Genomic DNA, 22,960 nt, shown 5'->3' with positions numbered 1-22,960 from the left:
ACCTTTGAAGTCTTTCTTTCTGTAGATTGTCTCTATATTTCTGTTCAATGCTATTCTTAGGATTTTTCCTCTTTTATAGAACCCCCCTTAATGTTTCTTGCAGTGTTGGCTTGGTGGTTGCTTAGTCTTTTAAGCCTTGCCGGTCTTGGAAATTCTTTATCTCTCCATCCATTTTGAATGTCAGTCTTGCTGGATAAAGTATTCTTGGCTGCATGTTTTTCTCATTTAGTGCCCTGAATATATCTTGCCAGCCCTTTCTGGTTTGCCATGTCTCTGTGGACAGGTCTGACATTATTCTGATGGGCTTTCCTCTGTAAGTAAGGAGCCTCTTTGTCCTAGCAGCTTTCAAGAGATTATACCTACAGTTACGATTCCTCAATTTGACTATCAGGTGCCTTGATTTTTTTTGTAATCTATAATCTTGGGTGGAGACCGTTCGGCCTCTAGTACATGAACGCTGGTTCCATTCGCGAGACTGGTAAAATTTTCATGAAGAACTCGTTCCACTATATCTTCTAGACTTCTTTCTTTCTCTTCCCCTTCAGGGATTCCAGTAATTCTGATGTTGGAACGTTTCATGGCATCATTTATTTCCCTGATTCTGTTTTCGTGGTTTCTAAGCTGTTTGTTCCAGGCTTCCTCCTGATCCTTTCTATCTGTTTTTCCTCCAGCCCACTAATTCTATCTTTTGCCTCAGCTACCCTAGCTTTGAGAGAATTTAGATTAGATTGGAACTCATTGAGAGCATTGCGAACCTCAGCCCTGGTAGCTTTTAGCTCTACCCTAACACTGTGAACATCATCTCCGGTCACTTTCAGCTCGGCCCTAATCAATTCCGTTTGTTCATCCATGGCTTTCTCCAACCTAGCTATTGCCCAGATAATTGTTAGCCTGAATTCTCTTTCCGACATATTGTCTATGTTGATAGCCGTTAGCTCTGTTGCAGAAGGTCCATCCTCTGTATTTTTCTTCTGTTGGGCAGTCTTCCTCTTAGTCATTTTGGTGAGAGATGACTGAATGTAGCTGGATGTATTGACCGTGGTGCAGTCAAGGTGTACCCTGGAAACTTCTGAGCAATCAGGATTCCCCACCCAAACGAGAGAAAAAAGAAAAGAAAAAGAAAAAAAGAGAGAGAGACAGGAAGATGAAAGAGAAGGTTCAGCCCAAATGGGCCCCAAGGTAAGATTTATGAAGTATACAAACAAAAACAGACAAACAAAAAGACTGCCCACTGGCGTCTTCTGCCCCTGTAGAGATCCAGACGTGTATAATTCTGATCTCAGGCTGATTTCATGGGTGATTGGAGTTCTTTGGTAGGTAATCAGCTCACTTTAGGGTACCGGTTGAAAAGGCGCCTCCTCCTACATCCCTGCCATCTTCCCCCCTGGCAAAACAGCTTTTAACAGTTTTTCTGAATCATAACTTATATGAAAGAATGGTTTATTCCATGAACTTCAAAATTTTGGCAGCCCCAGAAAATACTCCAGTTATGTTTAAAAGATTCCACTTCACTAAATCATATTATTTCAGATGTTTAAAATTTTTTTAACAGAAAATGACACATCATAAGGATGAGTATTAAGATTAGCCAAAAGCACTGTTCATATTTAAACACATAGGACACAGTTGTGCATTCAAATTTGCCTATGTTCTCACTTCTGTAATCTCATAATACTCCCTCTTAAAAGCACTATGTTCATTGTCAACAGCTGGGGAACAAAAGAGATCAGGACCTTAAATGAAAACTGTCATTAAGGGCGCCTGGGTGGCTCAGTGGGTTAAGTCGCTGCCTTCGGCTCGGGTCATGATCTCAGGGTCCTGGGATCGAGTCCCAAGTCGGGCTCTCTGTTCAGCAGGGGGCCTGCTTCCCTTCCTACTTGTAATCTCTGTCTGTCAAATAAATAAATAAAATCTTAAAAAAAAAAACAAAACTGTCATTGCTTCTACCTGTCATTACTACCTACCCTGTATCAGAACTAAGAATATTCTACCAACAGGACAAAATATAGTGTTTCTAACATGGTTTATCCTTTCCCGCACCAGAAAAGAAACCGTTATGTGTGCATTCCTAATGTGTACATTCTTAATGTGTATATTAATTAATCATTAAAGGAAACTTATCCTTTATTTGGCATCCTGGAAGTTTTTACACATCAAGACAATGGACAATGGTAGTAGCAATGGAGAATAAGTATTTCTTTTATGAAGTTAAACATAGTAGCCTCCAAGACGACCCCCCCAAGATATCTTGCATCTTCCCATCCCACATTTTACCAGGGTTGATCTACTTGACCAGTAGGATGTAGCAGAAGTAAAGGTAGGGCACCTGAGTGGCTTATTCGGTTCAGTACCTGACTTGGTTTCACTTCAGGTCACAATCTCAGAGTTGTGAGATCAAGCCCTACATTGGTCTCTGTGCTCACTGGGGAGTCTGCTTCTCTCCCTTTGCCCCTCTCCCCATTCATGCTCTCTCTAATAAAATAAACAAATAAAATCTTTAAAAAAAAAAAGTAAAGGTATGACACTTCCGATATTAGATTATAAAGGACATTATGGCTTCTGTATCAGCATCCCTGAGATCACTTATTCTAGGGAAGCCAGCTGCCACGTCACAAGGCTTGTCACTCAGCTTTGTAGACAGCCCATATGGCAAGGAACTGAGGTCTTCTGCCAACAGTCATAACAGAAGCAAATCCCCCAGGCCCTGTCAAGCTTCAGATGATGACAGCCCTCACTGACCTCTTGACTGGAACCTCAAAAGAGACCCTGAGCCAGAACCACCCAGCTAAGTCATTCCTAGATAGCTGACCTTGTGAAATAATAAATGTGCTGCAATAGACAACTAATATAGTATCTTAGGTAGCTTTTTTTTAAAAACAGATACCAAGTGATACAATAAGGAAGTGCTCAAAAGGGAGACTGTTCAAGAAGGAGGAAAGCAAGAGAGGGAATGAGAGGAAGCCAATCAAGGGTGCCAGATTCAGGTAAAAGAAGTCTCTAAGAAAACAGGCTTCAGCCTATTCCCACAGTAAAACTCTAAAGGATAAATTATACTGCAGAGGGATTTCTTTCTTTCTTTCTTTCTTTTCTTTTTTAGGGGAGAAACATGTTCTTTTATTGATGCAAATGCGTCCAGTCACAAAAACTGACATCCTATGTCATGGTACAGCTTTGTACACAGAGTTCATCTCAAAATACCAAATATCATATACAGTATGCATCAAAGTGGAAAAATAAAGGAGCAAATGCAGGCACAGTGTCAGATAAATACTAGAACTGATGACCCAGTGAAGTGCCTGGTTACTACTAAAAAGTAGCTTAAATGAAATTACAAATGAAAGGAAAGTAACTATAATAACAAGGAGGAATTAGCTTTACTAAATTTTGGCCATTTTACTTTTATAAATTTTTGGTCATATATACCAACCAGAAGTTTTCATGCTAATGGAAGTTTATTTACATTTATAGAATAGTAAAACCTCCCTTACACAGTAAAAAGGAAAAAAGTCCTGCCTGAATTAGTCAAAACTGACATCTTTTAAAATGCAGCTTTCTTAAATTGATAGATTCTGTGTATTATAAAGATACAAAAATATACAAAGATCTAAAAGTTCGTGAAAATTATAATTCAATAGTTAGTTACAATAACATATAAATTCTGAGAGTAATCATTTATTTTGAGTATTTGACTATTTGAATCATAGGTTATTTCTGAAAAATCACAAAGTGGACTAGTTAAAATTAAAACTATTGATTTTCTACCATTGACTTTCAATTATCTTCATTATTTAATTGTGTTTTCTGTTTCTTTAATTTTAAATCATGAACAATGAAATGTAATTTAATATGCAATGTACCATTCTTAGGCAAGCCACACTGAAACCTCACATAGTATCTAATGGTTCAACACTTTTTTGTATATATGCTGACGAAGTGAGCATAGTTCAACACTTTTTTGTACCAGGTAAAAAGATACATTCTTTTCCAGAGGGTTTAGTACCTGTTGGTATAAGCTACCAGGATAAAAATACATAAAATACTTTTATTAAAAATTGAGTGTGGTGTTAAAGACCCAATTGCTAATCCAGCAAATCTTTTTTTTTTTTTTAAAGATTTTATTTATTTATTTGACAGAGAGAAATTACAAGTACACTGAGAGGCAGGCAGAGAGAGAGAGAGAAGGAAGCAGGCTCCCCGCTGACCAGAGAGCCCGATGCGGGACTCGATCCCAGGACCCTGAGATCATGACCCGAGCCGAAGGCAGTCGCTTAACCCACTGAGCCACCCAGGCACCCCTAATCCAGCAAATCTTTATGAAATATCAGATGCAATGAAAAGCACTAGGGAAAGAACAATACATGACACTCATGGTCACTATCTTTATGGATCATATAGACATAGAAGAAGGAAAATACAAAGTAACAGAAGAGCGTATGGGCACTCACTGCAGTTTACTGGGCCCCTATAAGACAGAAAAATTAAGCATTATCAAAGTCAAAAATCATTTCCACCAAATCCAAAAACTTATAGGAAAACATCAAATTTGAAAGGAGCTTTAAAAGAATCAAACCAGGGGCGTTTGATTAGTGGGTGGCTCAGTGGGTTAAAGCCTCTGCTCTCGGCTCAGGTCATGATCCCAGGGTCCTGGGATCAAGACCCACATTGGGCTCTCTGCTCAGCAGGGAGCCTGCATCCTCCTCTCTCTGCCTACTTGTGATTTCCGTCTGTCAAATAAATAAATAAAATCTTTAAAAAAAAAAAGAATCAAACCACAACACAGGCCACTTTAACAACTGAGATAATTAAGAACTTCACCTTGGTTAAGAAGCCAATATGATCTAGTTTAGAAACAAAACAAGGCAAAACAAAATGCAAAAAATTGAGATCAGACAACTGGAAGTCAAATTTTCAATATCACTACATATAGCAATGTAATCTTGATGGAACCTACCCTTCTATTTGCCTCAGGTATAAATGCAGTTAACTGTATATATGACTACCTGAAGTTATAAAAGATAAAATACTAAATCTGAAAAGAATCTGAGCAATTAGAGTATTTTATAATCATACACACTTGAAGAATTATTTCATCATAGGATAGACTAAAAGTATTACTGTTTTTATATAATAGTACAATTTATTATAGCTTTAAAAAGAAAAAATTCTACATGTCTATTCAATAATGCTCAAGTACTTGAAACATCACTAATGTGTAAAACAGTAAGTTTACATTGATATTGTGCCCACTGCTTTTATCTTAGTTCATTAAGTACAGAGTTGGTCCTTTTAATAGAGGGCTAAAAGAAAAGACATTAACTAGTGAAGATAATTCTATTTGCTCTAATTAACATAATTACCATTCTTTTCAATTATTTTAATTTCAATTTAATACAATTTCAGTGAATAATCAAAATTCAAAACACCTTAACTCTAAATGTCTACCATAGACATTTTCTAAGTGCTGAAAGAAAACGACCAAAAATTCTATACCTAGCAAAACTATTCTTTTTTTTTTTTTAAAGATTTTATTTATTTATTTGACAGAGAGAGAGATCACAAGTAGGCAGAGAGGCAGGGAGAGAGAGAGGGGGAAGCAGGCTCCCCGCTGAGCAGAGAGCCTGATATGGGGCTCGATCCCAGGACCCTGAGATCATGACCCGAGCCGAAGGCAGAGGCTTCAACCCACTGAGCCACCCAGATGCCCCAGCAAAACTACTCTTAAAAAGCCAAGAAGAAATTAAGACATTCCTAGATGAACAAAAACAGAGAATTTGATGCTAGTTGACCTTCCCTAAAAGAAATACTAAAGGTAGTCCTTGAGGCAAAAAGAAAAGGACACTAGACAGTAACTCTAATTCACATGAAGAAACAAAGAGTCCCAGTTAAGATAATATAGAGGTAAAAGACAGTATAATTTGTAACTCCATTCTTCTGATTTAGAAAACTGCATAGAGAAATAATTATATTATGGTTTATAATGTATAAAGACATAATTAGTATTTCAATAGTAACACAAAGGAGGAAGATCAATATGAACTAGACTGTTTTAAGGTAGGATGTTAATTGTAATCTCCAGAGTAAATACTAAAAAGAAATCTATATACCATATGTGTGTACATATACATTGTTATACATATTTATGTATTTTTGTGTATTTATAGTACATATTCATATATAACTAATATATACCTATATATTTATTACTCATATATATTATATATTAATGCATATATATGTCAAAAGGAGTGATGAGAATTAAAATGATTCATGAGAAAATATCTATTTAATGCAAAAGAAGACAGTAACAGAGGAATAAAACAAAAAAGACATGATTTATTACAGCAAATAGTAGGCATAAATCTGGCCATATCAGTAATTACATTAAATGTAAAAGAACTAAACACTTCAGTCAAAAGGCAGGAATTGGCAGACTGGATTTTTAAAAACCCATCTATATACTATTCTATAAGATACACACTTTAGATTCAAAAATACAAAGAGGTTGAAAATAAAAGGATGGAAAAACATATGCCAACAGTAACCAAAAGAGAGTTAAGAGTAGCTATACTAATAGCACCCAAAATAGTCTTTAAACCAAAAAAATATACAAAGAATGACATTTTTTAATGAAAAAAGGTTAGTCCATCCTGAAGATATAACAATTATAAACATATATTCACCTAAAAACAGGGCCTCAAAAATACATTAATGAAAATCGGCAAAACTAAAGGAAGAACAGATAATTGAACAGTTACAGTTGGAGACTTCAACATTACCACTTTCAATAACAGATAGGCAGAAGATCAACAAGGAAACAGAAGACCTGAATAAAAATATTAAATCAACTAGATTTGACAGATGTCTACAGAACACACCACCCAACAATAGCCAGATACACATCCTTCTTCTCAAGTGCACATGAAACATTCTCTAGGATAAACCATGTTAGGCCATAAAACAAATCTCCATAAATTTAAAAGGACTGAAGTCATACAAAATATGATCTCTGACCACAGTAAGATTAAATTTGGAATTAGTAAGAGAAGAACTTTTGTGAAATTCACAAGCATATGGAAATGAAACAACATACTCCTAAACACTTACGGGTTAAAGAATAAATAACAAGAATTTAGAAAATATTTTGAGATGAATGGAAACAAAACACAACATACCAAAACTCATGGAATGCAGCTAAAGCAGTGGTTAGAAGGAAATTTACAGCTGTAAGTGTCTGTATTAAAAAAGAAGAAAGGTCCCAATCAATAGTCTTAACTTTCAACTATGTGAAAGAGGCCAAGACACAAAAGACCACACTTACTATGATTCTATTTAAATGAAATAACCAGAATAGGCAAACCATAAAGAAAGAAAGTAAATGAGTAGTTGCCAGGAACTGGAGGTACGTGAGAATGAGAACTGAGTGTTCATTGTTAAGAGGTTTCCTTCTTCAAAAATGAAATGTTCTGGAATTAGTTTTAACGGTTGCACATCCTCTTAAGTATGCCAAAACCATTGAATTATATACTTTAAAGGGTTAAATTTTTTGGTATATGAATTATATCAAAGTAATATTTTTTAAAAGAATTATTTAATAAAAAATGAATACAATGTAGAAGGAGTAAGCAAATGTAGAAGCAACGTATTTAAAAGCAATTGTGATACAACAGCACAAATGCAAGAAGGATGAAATGGAAGTATACTATTACAATGTTCTTATAGATGAACTGATACATCAATTGAAAGTAGACTATATCTTAAAGAAAAAAGTAAGTGCATTACTCACAGGGGATATTTAAAATAGTTATGTGTGAAGATTTACAGCTTACTGAGCTTATAGTCAGCCTTTAGAAAAGTATACCTAAAACGCATAGATAACTTTTTTATTATACAAATATTTATGTGTATATATACACATATGTGTACACACACACACACACACACACAATATACATAAATAAAAGGTACTCACCAAAACAGAATGAATGTGCAAACATCGGTAAACAGGGGAAAAATCAACTAGATCCTGAACCGTTAAGACCTGAAAAATAAAACCACATTTTTTCATGGCATTCATTGTTTATTATTTCATTATATTTGAGAAATAAGAATTTTTTTCTGATTACCAAAGTAATAGATATTACTTACTCTAAATGCAGTCAATGCACAAGACTACAAAGAAAGAAAATTAACTGTGAGCAGGCTGGCATACATTTTTCTTTTATCATTTTTTCTCCCCCATCTTCATTTTATTTATTTATTTTTCTATTACATTTAATTAGCCAACAGATAGTACATCATTAGTTTTTTATGTAGTGTTCAACAATTCATTAGTTGCATATAACACCCAATGCTCATCAGGACATGTGCCCTCCTTATAAAACCCCATTTTAAAAATTATCAATTTGGGGTGCCCAGGTGGCATAGTTGGTTAAGTGTCCGACTCTTGATTTCGGCTCAGGTCATGATCTCAAGGTCATGGGATTGAAACCCACAATAGGCTCCACACTGGGCATGGATCCTGCTTAAGATTCTTTCCCTCTCTTTACCCCCCACCCCCCCCACCACTCACTCTCTAAAAAAAGAAAAAGAGAAAAAAAGATTCTCCCTCTCCCCTTCTTCCCTCAAAAAATTTTTTAAAAATAAAAATTATCAAACTACTAGCTTACTGTTGGATAATATAAGTTAAAGATAACAAGAAGATTCATGGACTTCATGTTATAACATTTATCAACTATAAAAAATTACACTATAAACACAATGCCTCTGTAATTATCTTGGCACTTGTTCAATAGTTCATTCTTTATTTATTTATCATTATTGTTGAGTGTTTTAAATTATAAAGTAATTAAAGGACAGAGACTGTGTACCTCAAAAATACTTGGGAAAAGAGAACATAGAGATTCTCCAAATACTGATTAAAAAAGAACAAAAAAGTAAATTTCAAAAACATTTATTAAATTTCCAGAGACTTGGGGTGCCTGGCTGGCTCAGAGGGTTAAGCCTCTGCCTTCGGCTTGGGTCATGGTCTCAGGGTCCTGGGATCGAGTCCCACATTGAATTCTCTACTCAGCGGGGAGCCTGCTTCCCCCTCTCTCTCTCTGCCTGCCTCTCTGCCTACTTGTGATCTCTCACTCTGTGTCAAATAAATAAATAAAATCTTAAAAAAATAATAAATTTCCAGAGACTAATCAAGACATACTAATTTCATATTAAGAAGACATTAGGGCGCCTGGGTGGCTCAGTTGGTTGAGCGACTGCCTTTGGCTCAGGTCATGATCCTGAAGTCCCAGGATCAAGTCCCACATTGGGCTCCCTGCTTGGCAAGGAGTCTGCTTCTCCCACTGACTTCTCTCCTTTCATTCTCTCTCTCTCTCTCTCTCTCAAATAAATAAATAAAATTAAAAAAAAAAAAAGGAAGATATTAAGCTAAGGCAGATCATTTGTCTGTATCCTATGCAATATCAGACATCCACTGCATATGCACACATATACACGTGTATAACTATATATATATATATATGCACAATCATATATACACATATATAGTGTATATAAATATATATATACATATCTATACATATATATAAACATACACATGTGTGTACATACACACACACATATACACATAGTTTCACTCATCCTTGGTCAGAACAACTCTCAGTTGTTCTCCAATCATAGAGGTGGCCATAGACACATATTCATATGGTTTCTTTTATCAGTTAATTAAAAGTTCATACTGAGCCCCAACTAAGTCCTCAGAAAAATAATTCAAACTCTCACCGACAAGGCAAAACTTATAAAACTTATAGGCTCTTATTAACTATATTCAAAAAAATTCAAAGGAAAAGCCAAAAAGTAGGTTCGACTGAAGACTGTATGTATAGAAAGTAAAAGCAGCAAATAAAATTAGGAGTAAGTTCAGATAAAGAAGATGAAAAAAAGTGAACACTTAATAATTTAATTAATTAATTAATTAATTTCGAGTTGCCTAGAGTTAAGATTTTTTTAAGAATTAAAAAGCTTTAATCTACTAGAACCATTTTGCAGTATCTCAGCACCAATCGGGGAAAACAAGGTAGACTTTCTAGAATTAGCCTAAACAGCAAGGTCAAGCCACCATGAAATTAAATCAAACTACTAAACAAATAAATAAAATGAGTGATCATTCCAAAAACTCACTGCATTTGTAATTTTACTGCTTATTATGGCACAACACCTAGGTTTAGTTATCTATGGCTTATAAATATAATCTAGAATATATCCTATTCATCTGTCAACTATGCAGTCTAATATTTCAGATGACACATTATTCTAATAGCTCATTACAAACTGATCTACATAAATTCAGTGTTCACATGGAAAGACTGAGAGTCATATAGACATACAACTCAAAAGAAAAAAATTCTTGAAAAAAAAGAAGGGAAGAAGAAAAAGAAGGAGGGAGAGTAGGAGGGGAAAAGGAAGGAAGGAACTTTAATCACCTCCTCTTCATTCTCATCCTCTTCCTCAAATCCACATTTCAATTCAACTTCATTCCTTTCTTCTGGAATTCTATCATTTATGTACACATTCTTCCCAAATCTTATATTATTTTGCTTCTGCAGAACAACACTGAAGGTTTTCTGCTGTTGTGCCTATTTTGGAAAAAGAAAAATCTGATTATTATAAGATTTATTATGGTCAAAACTGGTTCAAGAATTTCGTATTTTCCTGTATTTTTTAGTGGCTTTGCCAGGGTTTATCAAAATTATTTGAAAAGACTAAGAACGAACTTTTAGCTTTTTGATCCTCCTTAATGTATTTTGTTTTCTATTATACTGATTTCTACTCTTGATTATTTTCTTCCATTATCTTTTTTTAAATTTTATTTTACTGTGGTAAGAACACTTAACATGAGATATAGTCTCATGTTTTTAAGTGTCTATAATTATTACATAATTAACATATACTAATATTGTATTAATAATATATCATTGCTGACTACAGGTACAATGTTGCACAGCAGTACTCTAGAGCTTATTCATCTTGTTTAACTGAAACTTTATGCCTGTTGATTAGTAATTCCCCCTTCTCCAGTTCCTAGCAACCACTATCCCATTCTTTGAGTCTATAAATTTTCCTATTTTAAATACCTCAAAATTTCCTTTTTAAGGACTGAATAGTATACCATATACCACTATACATGTATACTGCATTTTCTTAATCCATTCATCTGTCAGTGGACATCTGAATTGTTTCCCTACCTTGGATGTTTTGAACAATGATGCGTGAGCATGGGAGTGCTAATCTTTCTGAAGATTCTAAGTGCAATTCTTTTGGATAAACACCCAGAAGTAGGGTTCCTGGATCATACTTATTTTAACTTTTTGAGGAACCTCCTAAAAATGGCAGCCACACTATTTTGCATTCCCTCAACAGTATGCAAGTTTCCAATTTCTCCACACACTTGCCAACAATGTCTTTTATTTATTTGATTACAGCAATCATGAGAGGTGGAAGGTGATATATATCACTGTGATTCTGATTTGCATTTCCCTAATGGTTACTGATACTGAGCATTTATTCATATACTTGCTGGGAATTTGTGTATCTTCTTTGGAGAAATGTATATTCAACTCCCTTGTTGATTTTCAACGTGGGTGATTAAGGGTTGTTTTTGCTATTGAGTTGTATGTTTCCTTACATATTGTGGAAATTAATCCCTTATCAGACAAATAGCTTGCAACTATTTCCTTCAATTCTGGAACTGTCTTTTCATACTGCTGATTGCTTCCTTTTGCTAAAAAGCAGGAGCTTTTTAGTTTGGTGTAAACCCACTTGTTTAGTTTCTGTTACCTGTGCTGTTTGTGTCATATCCTTCTACTTTCTTTGAGTTTACTTTGTACTTTTTCTCTAACTCCTTCAGATGGATACTTGCATTATTGATTTCAGTTGTTCTTTCCTAAGTCATAATTTAAGGCTATAAATTTCCCTTACAAACAACTTTTGCTGCATCCTACAAGTTTTTATATGTCCTACTTTCATTACACTTCAAAATATTTTCTGGTTTTAGGGCATCTGGGTGGCTCAGTTGGTTAAGCATCTGCCTTTGGCTCAGGTTGTGATCCCAGGATTCTGCAATCAAGCCCTGCATCAGGTTCCCTGCTCCTGGAGACCTGCTTCTCTCTCCCACTCCCTCTTCTTGTGTTCCCTTTCTTGCTGTGTCTGTGTCAAATAAATCAATTTTAAGAATCTAAAAAAAGAAAAAGACATTTCTGGTTTCATCTGAGTTTCCTCTTTAACCTACGGGTTATTGAGAATTTTATTTCTTAATTTCCAAACATACAGGGATTTTTTCTACTCATCTATTTATTACTCATCTCTGGAATAATTCCAGTATGGTTAGAGAATATACTCTGTCTGTATCATTTAAATCCTTTGAATTTACTGACATTTGTTCCATGGACCAGAATGTAGTCACTTTTGGTAAATGTTCTTTTAAAAATGTATATTCTCAAATGGGATACAGTGTTAAATATGTCATTAGGTCAGGATTATTAATCATATTATTTGAAAGGACTACTTCTTTATTAAATTTGTCAATTGTTTCTAGCAGTTATTGAAAGAAGTGTATTAAAATCCCCCATTATGATTGCCAAATTGTCTATTTCTTTTAATTCTGACAATTTTTGCTTTATATATTTTAAGACCATTTTTATGGAAACAAATTTAGAATTATTTATTTTCCTGATGAGCTGAATCTCTTATCACTATGAAATGCTCCTCTTTCTTCTCTACTAGTAATTCTGTCTTAAAGCCTGCTTTGATATAAATATACATACATCAGCTTTATTTTCATTGATGTTTGCATGATGTATCTATTCTTTTCTTTTTTTTCCCCCTTAGGATCTTATTTATTTATTTGACAGAGAGAGAGATCACAAGTAGGCAGAGAGGCAGGCGCGGGGGAGGGCAGGCTCCCCGCGGAGCAGAGAGCCCAACACGGAGCTCAATCCCAGGACCCTGAGATCATGACCCAAGCCGAAGGCAGAGGCTTAAACCACTGAGCCACCCAGGTGCCCCGATGTACCTTTTCTATCCTTTTGCTTTCAACCTCTCTATATATTTATATGTAAGGTATGTCTCCTGTAAGCAGAATAATTTAGTAGAGATTTTCATACCCGTTATCAGTTCCCCTCCTAACTTATATATGATTGTTCTTTTGCACTGTTAATTCTATAAATATGTAAACCCCATAAGACATTTTTGTTTTATACAGCCCACATAATATATGCAATTTTACCCAAAATAGTTGCTCTTTCTGTTCATTTGCTACATCTCTGGGTTTCTAACTGGGATAATTTTCTTACTGTCTGAAAATAATATTTCCTTTATGTAGGTCTACTAGAAATAAATCCTCTAGGTTTTTATCTGAAAAATACCTTCATTTCACCTTCCTTTCTTTTTTGTTTTATAAGTAAACCCTACCCACAACATGAGGCTCAGAATCACAACTGCAAGAACAAGAGTCAGATGTTCTACCAACTGAGCCAGCCAGGCACTCCAACTTCATCTCCATTTCTAAAAGAAATTTTTGGTGGGTAAACAATTCTAGGTTGACAGATATGGTTTATCAGCACTTCAGATATTAGCTCACTGTCTTTTGGCTTCCATTAATTCTGCTGACAAGTCAGTAAAGATTAATATTATTATTACTCTTTTGAAGGCAATAAATTTTTCCCTCTGGTTGCTTTTAAGATTTTTCTTCTTTTACATCTCTAACAAGTTACTATTTTTTTAAAGATTTTATTTATTTATTTGACAGACAGAGATCACAAGTAGGCAGAGAGGCAAGCAGAGACAGGAGGAAGCAGGCTACCCAGTGAGTAGAGAGCCTGATGCGGGGCTTGATGCCAGGACCCTAAGATCATGACTTGAGCCGAAGGCAGAGGCTTAACCCACTGAGCCACCCAGGCACCCACAAGTTAATATTATATGCCTAAGTATGGGATTTTTGTATTCCTCTTGCTTAGAATTCACAGCATTTTTCAATCCATGGCTTCAAGGTCTGCTATATTATTTATGTCCATCACTCTTTCTTCTCCTTTCTGGACTATGATTACACATATGTTAAGTCTTCCCATCTTATATGTCTTTAAACTCTTTACTTTCCATCCTTTTGTCTCTCTGAGCCTCAATTTGGGTATTTTCCTTGGATGTAACTTCTGGTTCATTAATTCTCTCTTCAGCTGTGTCTAATCTGCCAACTACACACTGAGTTCTTAATTTGCAATGTATTTTCAGTTCTAGAACTCAGAAACGGTTTACTTTATGGTTTTCAATGATCTGCCGAAATCCTCAATCTTGTCTTACAATTCCTTGACTATGCTAATTTTAAAGTCCATATCTAATAATTCCATTGCTTAGACTTTGTTTCCCATGCTAGAGTTAGCTTTATATCAATTACCAAAAAGTATACTCTTCTTCATTTCAGTGAGTTAAGTCAATAACGATCCAATTATTTTAATAACCTTTGACTTGGAATATTGTCAGTCTTAAAAAAAAAAAAGTACCACTGATTCTTTTTTGAGTGAAAAACCAGCTACATAAAATTAAAAATACCAGAAATATAAAAAGGTACGATACATGCATAAATGTACATAAAACATCCTGCCTTAACTTCAATTGATTATCAGTAACGAAAAAAAATGTTTAATTTTCTGAAGTCCTGAAGTTACATGGGACCATTTATTTCCTGGGTTGGCATATGTGTGTGTTGGTGGGAGGGACTGGTTCACTCTTCGGCCAAAATCTATGAAATGTCCACTAACCTCACAGAAGGAACTATAGTATCAAGGAACTATACTATTGTATAGATACTATAGTATCCAAACTAACTTAGTCAGTGGTTTTCTGTTTTCAGAGTATAAATCTTTTTTTTTTTTTAAAGATTTTATTTATTTATTTGACAGACAGAGATCACAAGTAGGCAGAGAGGCAGGTAGAGAAAGAGGAGGGGGGAAGCAGGCTCCCAGCTGAGCAGAGAGCCTGATGCAGGGCTCGATCTCAGGACCCTGAGATCATGACTTGAGCCGAAGGCAGAGGCTTTAACCCACTGAGCCACCCAGGCACACCATAAATCATTTTTTTTAATATTTTATTTATTTATTTGACAGACAGAGATCACAAGTAGGCAGAGAGGCAGGCAGAGAGAGAAGAGGAAGCAGGCTCCCCGCTGAGCAGAGAGCCCGATGTGGGGCTCGATCCCAGGACCCTGGGATCATGACCTGAGCCGAAAGCAGAGGCTTTAACCCACTGAGCCACCCAGGCGCCCCCATAAATCATTTTTTAAAAGCACTGTTTCCAAACTATTATGTACAAAACTAACATTTCACACAATATCTACAAGTATTTCTTTTTTTTTCTTAAGATTTTATTGATTTATTTGACAGAGAGAGACAAAGTAAGAGGGGGAACACAAGCAGGAGGGTGAGAGAGGGAGAAGTAGCTTCCTGCTGAGTGGGGAGCCCAATGAGGAACTCAATCCCAAGACCCTGGGATCATGACCTGAGCTGAAGGCAGATGCTTAATGAATGCAGCACCCAGGCACCCCTCCAGAAGTATTTCTTGAAAAAAGGTTCTATGCCCAAATTAGTTAAATAAACATTCTACATTGTATCCCCTTTCTAAGTTTATAATTAATAACTAAAGAAATATACTTAACTTTAACCCAGATTTCCAAAACTTCTTTGACCATTTAGTCTCCTGTCTTCCCCTAAAGGATATTACTAAAATGTGTGCCAGAAAATATAATATGGAAAATGTGAGCTAACACTATGAATTTTAGGTATTTAATTGGTTTTAAACATCAGACTATTCATAGTGTATTCACCTCTCACAAGAAAAAGGGGGAAAAAAACACTACAAGTCTGTTTTTTACTTTAAAAAATTCTCCCTGGAAAAGCTAAGACTCAGCTCTAAGAGCCTTCAAAAAAAATAAATTTTTGTGCCAGTCATTTTAGGCACAGTATTAGATCCCAGAAGGTAAAAAAATAAATAGGATATAATCCCTCACATAAAATACTCACTGTCTAGGGGCAACCTGGGGGCTCAGTTGGTTAAGTATCTGTCTTCTGCTAAGGTCATGATCTTGGGGTCCTGGGACAGAGCCTAGCATCAGGCTCCCTGCTTGGCGGGAAATCTACTTCTCCCTCTCCCTCTGTCCCTTTCCCCTGCTCACACACGCACGTGCACACTCTCTCTCAAATAAAAAAATTTTTTTAAAAACTGTCTAGTTAAGGACACAAAATAAAAATTATAATACAGTGTGACAAGTATAAGGGGTGTATACACCAAGGAGGAAGTGACCCTCTTTTGCTGACAGGAGTGAGACAGAGGAAGACAGATTCCACAGACAAGGTGAAGCTTAAGCCAGCTTTTGGGGAAAAAGAAATTCTTCAGACATGAAATATGGAAGAGTGGAAAGTATTCTAGGTAGAAGAAACAAATTGTGTATTAAAAATTTGTAAGAGGTCCAATATTGTTATATCGTAAGAAGAAGGAGTATCCGGAGATGAGGCTTTTGTTTCATACTGAAGAATTTAGAATTAGGTAAAAGGTCAATGGGAATCACTGAAGAGAAAGCAGTCATACTTGCATTTTAGAATAATAAGCAGAGAAAAGACTAGAGATTAGGAGAATAATTAATTTGATATGACAACAGTCCAGATATATAGAAAGGAGGATACAGAATCTACAGATATTGAGAAGCAGAATTGATAGTTACTAAGTAGGACTTAGAAAAAAAAATGCAAAAAGAATATAAATATTCCTGAAAAGCCTAAAGAACTCCCCAGTTTCTGGCTTATGAAAGTAAGAGGAATTACTATGTGACATAAGAAATAAAGGAAAAATAGATTTTGTAAGAAGACAGTGAGTTTACTTTTAGAAATGCTAGGTTTGATGTACCTACAGGATATTCAAGAGAATATATAACAAGTAAATCCACAAATGGGACATGAGTTAATGGAATTAAGTCATGCTTAGGGAAACTTTCTGTGATGAAAGTTCTGTTTAAATTGCAGAGGTAGGGAGCTCAACTCTTTTTACAAGAAAATAATGGTAGTATACTAGAAAGAGTCTACTCCCTTTCAGCAGGAAATTCTTATAAACCTCAAATCCCAGGACCCATGACCTGGTGGACTGCTAGGAGGAAAGTCCAAAACTGGTCTATGAAAAACAAGTCAGAGAAGATAAGTTTAACAATGAGACATAGATTGTATAATAGAACATGAACTTTAAACTACCAATTACATCCTTGTGCTTAAAAAAACAAACAAACAAACAAACAAACAAACCTTACCAAGTGATTGCATTCTTTATCTTCATGGCATTCCTTGCCTAGGTTTAGGAGAAAAAGTACTGAAAACACTATGATGCTAAAGACAAGAATATAATGTTGCAGAACTCTCTAGTGCAGAAAAACACTCACTAATCAGAGGCAATCAGTCAGAAAGATTTAGTATCCCGAGAAGATATGGGAGGTGCTACAAAAACAATCAGAGGCCCCCCTGATTCTCATTTTATTATAAAATGCATCAGTCCTATTAGTATCTTTAAGTGTCAACAATGGAGGAGAAAGATGATTACTTCAGAGAAAAGCTATCAAATCCCGCATATTATTCTACCTTAACAGTGAGGTAATATCCACTCTTTTTGTTCTACTTTCCTAGGGCTTTCCTAACCTACGTAGTTTCTGGGATAATGATAGTCTCTAGATTCAGAATCTCTGGATTCTTCTGAACTCTGGCTTCAAATTTTATTCTCTTACACTCAGCTTAGTCTTTATCTTTTCCATTTACTAATCTGAAATTCTAACTCTATACTGCTGGCCAACACTTCTACCATTTCTTTTCCACTGCTCCTGCCCACAACTAACCATCTTTCCATCATTCCAATGATACGAAAAATGGCTTCCAAAGAAAAGACAGGAAACAAATTCGGCTTAGGCTCTCTGTGGTAGCTTCTGTTTATTTACAGTAAAGAAGTATATTGTTTTATCAACCAAATATTTAATCTGAACAAAAGATACTATCAGGGGCCTCTGGATAGCTCAGTCAGTTAAGTGTCTGCCTTCAATTCAGGTCATGATCTCAGGGTCCTGAGAACAAGCCCCATGAAGCCCCATGTTGGTCTCCCTGCTCCTGAAGGAGTTTACTTCTCCATCTCCCTCTGCCTCTCCCCTGCTTGTGTGCTCTCTCTTGCTATCTCTGTCACTATCTGTCTCTCTCTTTCTCAAGTAAATTAATAAAATCTTATAAAAAAAGAAAGATACTATCAAAAATAATTTGAAGATTGAATCTCCTACAGGAAATTCTTTAAAAATAAGCAACTTTTTAGGAAGGTCAAGATGGCAAAGAAGTAGCAGGCTGAGACTACATCAGGTAGTAGATCAGCTAGATAGCTTATCAAACCATTGCAAACACCTACAAATCCAACGGGAGATCAAAGAGAAGAACAGCAATTCAAGAAACAGAAAATCAGGGCGCCTGAGTGGCTCAGTGAGTTAAAGCCTCTGCCTTCAGCTCAGGTCATGATCCCAAGGTCCTGGGATTGAGCCCCACATCAGGCTCTCTGCTCCGCGGGGAGCCTGCTTTCTCCTCTCTCTCTCTCTCTGCCTGCCTCTCTGCCTACTTGTGATCTCTGTCAAATGAATGAATGAAATCTTTAAAAAAAAAAAATTTAAAAAAGAAACAGAAAATTGACCACTTTCTGAAAGGTAGGAGGGATGGAAAAGTGAATCCAAAACGACAGGAAGATAAACGCGGGGGCAAGGGCCAGCTCCCGGCAAATGGCAGAGCAACGGAGCACAAAATCAGAACTTTTAAAAGTCTGTTCCACTGAGGGACATAGCTCCAGAGGCTAAACCAGGGTGAAGGCCACGCGGGGCCAGCATGGCCCTAGGTCCCGCAGGGTCACAGAAGGATTTGGAGTATCTGAGTGTCGCAGAGTTCGCAGGATTTGACCAGGGAAGCCAGCTACAGAGACAGAGCCGAGAAGTGAGCTCTCAGCTCGGGGTTACCTTGAACCCGCCACAGGCTGGGTGAGCTCAGAGCATGGACAGAGGCCAGGGAGACCGGAGTGATTGGGCTCTTTTCTCTGAGGGCGCACTGAGGAGTGGGGCCCCAAACTCCTCCAGGCCGGAGACTGGGAGGCCGTCATTTTCATTCCCATCCTCCAGAACTCTACGGAAAGCATTCAGGGGACAAAAGCTCTGAAAAGCGAACCAGAGCAGATTACTTAGCCCGGCCTCTGGTAAGGGCGGTGCAATTCAGCCTCGGGCAAAGACTCTTGAGAATCACTATAACAAGCCCCTCCCCCAGAAGATCAACAAGAAATCCAGCCAAGACAAAGTTCACCTACCAAGGAGAGCAGCAGAATTCCAGTGGAGGAGAAAGCAAAGCACAGAACTCATGGCTTTCTTCCCATGAATCTTTAGTCTTGTGGTAAATTTAATTTTTTTTTAATTTTATTATTTTTTTCTTCCCCTAAATTTTTTTAACTTTTACCCTTTTCTTTTTGAACTTCTTTAACTAGTTTATCTAATACATATATTTTTTTTCTTTTTTATATTTTTTCTTTGTTTTCTTTTTTTAATTTTTATTTTTATTTTTATTTTTTATGAACTTTCTAGCCCCCCCCCCCTTTTTTTGGCGTCTCTTCTGATTTGGTTAAAGCGCATTTTCTTGAAGTCTTTGCCACCCTTTCAGTATTTTATTTGCTCCTTCATATCTCTTATTTGGACAAAATGACAAGGTGGAAAAACTCACCACAAAAAAAAAAAACAATAAGAGGCAGTACCGAAGGCTAGGCACCTAATGAATACAGACATTGGTAATATGTCAGATATAGAGTTTAGAATGACGATTCTCAAGGTTCTAGCCGGGCTCGAAAAAGGCATGGAAGATATTAGAGAAACCCTCTTTGGAGAGATAAAAACCCTTTCTGGAGAAATAAAAGAACTAAAATCCAACCAAATTGAAATCAAAAAAGCTATTAATGAGGTGCACTCAAAAATTGAGGCTCTCACAGCTAGGATAAATGAGGCAGAAGAAAGAATTAGTGATACAGAAGATCAAATGACAGAGAATAAAGAAGCTGAGCAAAAGAGGTATAAACAGCTACTGGACCATGAGGGGAGAATTCAAGAGATAAGTGATACCATAAGACGAAACATTAGAATAACTGGGATTCCAGAAGAAGAAGAAAGAGAAAGGGGAGCAGAAGGTATATTGGAGAGAATTATTGTAGAGAATTTCCCTAATATGGAAAAGAGAACAAGCATCAAAATCCAGGAGGTGCAGAGAACCCCCCTTCAAAATCAACAAGAATAGGTCCACACCCTATCACCTAATAGTAAAATTTACAAATCTTAGCAACAAAGAGAAAATCCTGAAAGCAGCCCGGGAAAAGAAGTCTGTAACATACAATGGTAAAAATATTAGATTGAGAACAGACTTATCCACAGAGACCTGGCAGGCCAGAAAGAACACTAAACGAGAAAAGCATGCAGCCAAGAATACTATATCCAGCTAGGCTATCATTGAAAATAGAAGGAGAGATAAAAAGCTTCCAGGACAAACAAAATCTGAAAGAATTTGCGAACACCAAACCAGCTCTACAGGAAATATTGAAAGGGGTCCTCTAAGCAAAGAGAGAGCCTAAAAGTAGTAGATCAGAAAGGAACAGAGACAATATGCAATAACAGTCACCTTACAGGCAATACAATGGGCACTAAATTCATATCTCTCAATAGTTACCCTGAATGTTAATGGGCTAAATGCCCCAATCAAAAGACACAGGGTATCAGAATGGATTAAAAAAAAAAAACATCAATATGTTGCCTACAAGAAACTCATTTTAGACCCGAAGACACCTCCCGATTTAAAGTGAAGGGGTGGAAAAGAATTTACCAGGCTAATGGACATCAGAAGAGAGCTGGGGTGGCAATCCTTATATCAGATCAATTAGATTTTTAAGCCAAAGACTATAGTAAGAGATGAGGAAGGACACTATATCATACTCAAAGGGTCTGTCCAACAAGATCTAACAATTTTAAATATCTATGCCCCTAACATGGGAGCAGTCAACTATATAAACCAATTAATAACAAAATCAAAGAAACACATAGGGGACTTTAACACTCCCCTCACTGAAATGGACAGATCATCCAAGCAAAAGATCAACAAGGAAATAAAGGCCTTAAATGACACACTGGACCAGATGGACATCACAGATGTATTCACAACATTTCATCCCAAAACAACAGAACACACATTCTTCTCTAGTGCACATGGAACATTCTACAGAATAGATCACATCCTGGGTCATAAATCAGGTCTCAACCGGTATCAAAAGATTGGGATCATTCCCTGCATATTTTCAGACCACAATGCTCTGAAGCTAGAATTCAACCACAAGAGGAAATTTGGAAAGAACACAAATACATGGAGACTAACAGCATCCTTCTAAAGAATGAATGGGTCAACCAGGAAATTAAAGAAGAATTGAAAAAAATCATGGAAACACAACGGTTCAAAATCTGTGGTACACAGCAAAGGCAGTCCTGAAAGGAAAATATATAGCAGTACAAGCCTTTCTCAAGAAATAAGAAAGGTCTCAAATGCACAACCTAACCCTACACCTAAAGGAGCTGGAGAAAGAACAAGAAAGAAAGCCTAAACCAGCAAGAGAAGAGAAATCATAAAGATCAGAGCAGAAATCAATGAAATAGAAACCAAAAAAACAATAGGACAAATCAACGAAACTAGGAGCTGGTTCTTGGAAAGAATTAATAATATTGATAAACCCCTGGCCAGACTTATCAAAAAGAAAAGAGAAAGGACCCAAATTAATAAAATCATGAATGAAAGAGGAGAGATCACAACCAACACCAAAGAAATACAAACAATTATAAGAAGATACTATGAGCAACTCTACAGAAACAAATTTGACAATCTGGAAGAAATGGATGCATTCCTAGAGATATATAAACTACCACAACTGAACCAGGAAGAAATAGAAAACCTGAACAGACCCATAACCAGTAAGGAGATTGAAACAGTCATCAAAAATCTCCAAACAAAAGCCCAAGGCCAGATGGCTTCCCAGGGGAATTATACCAAACATTTAAAGAAGAACTAATTCCTATTCTCCTGAAACTGTTCCAAAAAATAGAAATGGAAGGAAAACTTCCAAACTCATTTTATGAGGCCAGCATCACCTTGATCCCAAAACCAGACAAGGATCCCATCAAAAAAGAGAGTTACAGACCAATATCCTTAATGAACACAGATGCAAAAATTCTCACCAAAGTACTAGCCAATAGGATTCAACAGTACATCAAAAGGATTATTCACCATGACCAAGTGGGATTTATTCCAGAGCTGCAAGGTTGGTTCAACATCTGCAAATCAATCAATGTGATACAACACATTAATAAAAGAAAGAACAAGAACCATATGATACTCTCAATAGATGCTGAAAAAGCATTTGACAAAATACAGCATCCCTTCCTGATCAAAACTGTTCAAAGTGTAGGGATAGAGGGCACATACCTCAATATTATCAAAGCCATCTATAAAAATCCCTACGCAAATATCATTCTCAATGGAAAAAAATTGAAAGCTTTTCCACTAAGGTCAGGTACACGGCAGGGATGTCCATTATCACCAATGTTATTCAACATAGTACTAGAAGTCCTAGCCTCAGCAATCAGACAACAAAAAGAAATTTAAGGCATCTAAATCGGCAAAGAAGTAGTCAAACTATCACTCTTCGCAGATGATATGATATTATTATATGTGGAAAACCCAAAAGACTTCACTCCAAAACTGTTAGAACTTGTACAGGTATTTAGTAAAGTGTCCAGATATAAAATCAATGCACAGAAATCAGTTGCATTTCTCTACAACAACAACAA

At 36.3% G+C, this 22,960-nt stretch overlaps 1 protein-coding gene across 1 annotated transcript in view; it reads right to left on the bottom strand.

Annotated features, from left to right (window-relative positions):
• The window catches only part of EXOC6 (exocyst complex component 6), a 225,857-nt gene that overhangs the window by 137,330 nt on the left and 65,567 nt on the right, over positions 1 to 22,960 (bottom strand). Inside the window, exons 7-8 of the mRNA XM_059397700.1 lie at positions 10,482 to 10,634; positions 7,970 to 8,038 (exon numbers count right to left, since the gene is read on the bottom strand). Of these exons, the coding sequence (XP_059253683.1) occupies positions 7,970 to 8,038; positions 10,482 to 10,634 (222 nt within the window). The remainder of the gene's footprint in view (positions 1 to 7,969; positions 8,039 to 10,481; positions 10,635 to 22,960) is intronic.

The sequence above is a fragment of the Mustela nigripes genome, chromosome 4, assembly GCF_022355385.1.
Source record: "Mustela nigripes isolate SB6536 chromosome 4, MUSNIG.SB6536, whole genome shotgun sequence".
In the NCBI taxonomy this organism is placed as follows: domain Eukaryota; kingdom Metazoa; phylum Chordata; class Mammalia; order Carnivora; family Mustelidae; genus Mustela; species Mustela nigripes.
This window is presented reverse-complemented; position numbering and strand designations above follow the sequence as displayed.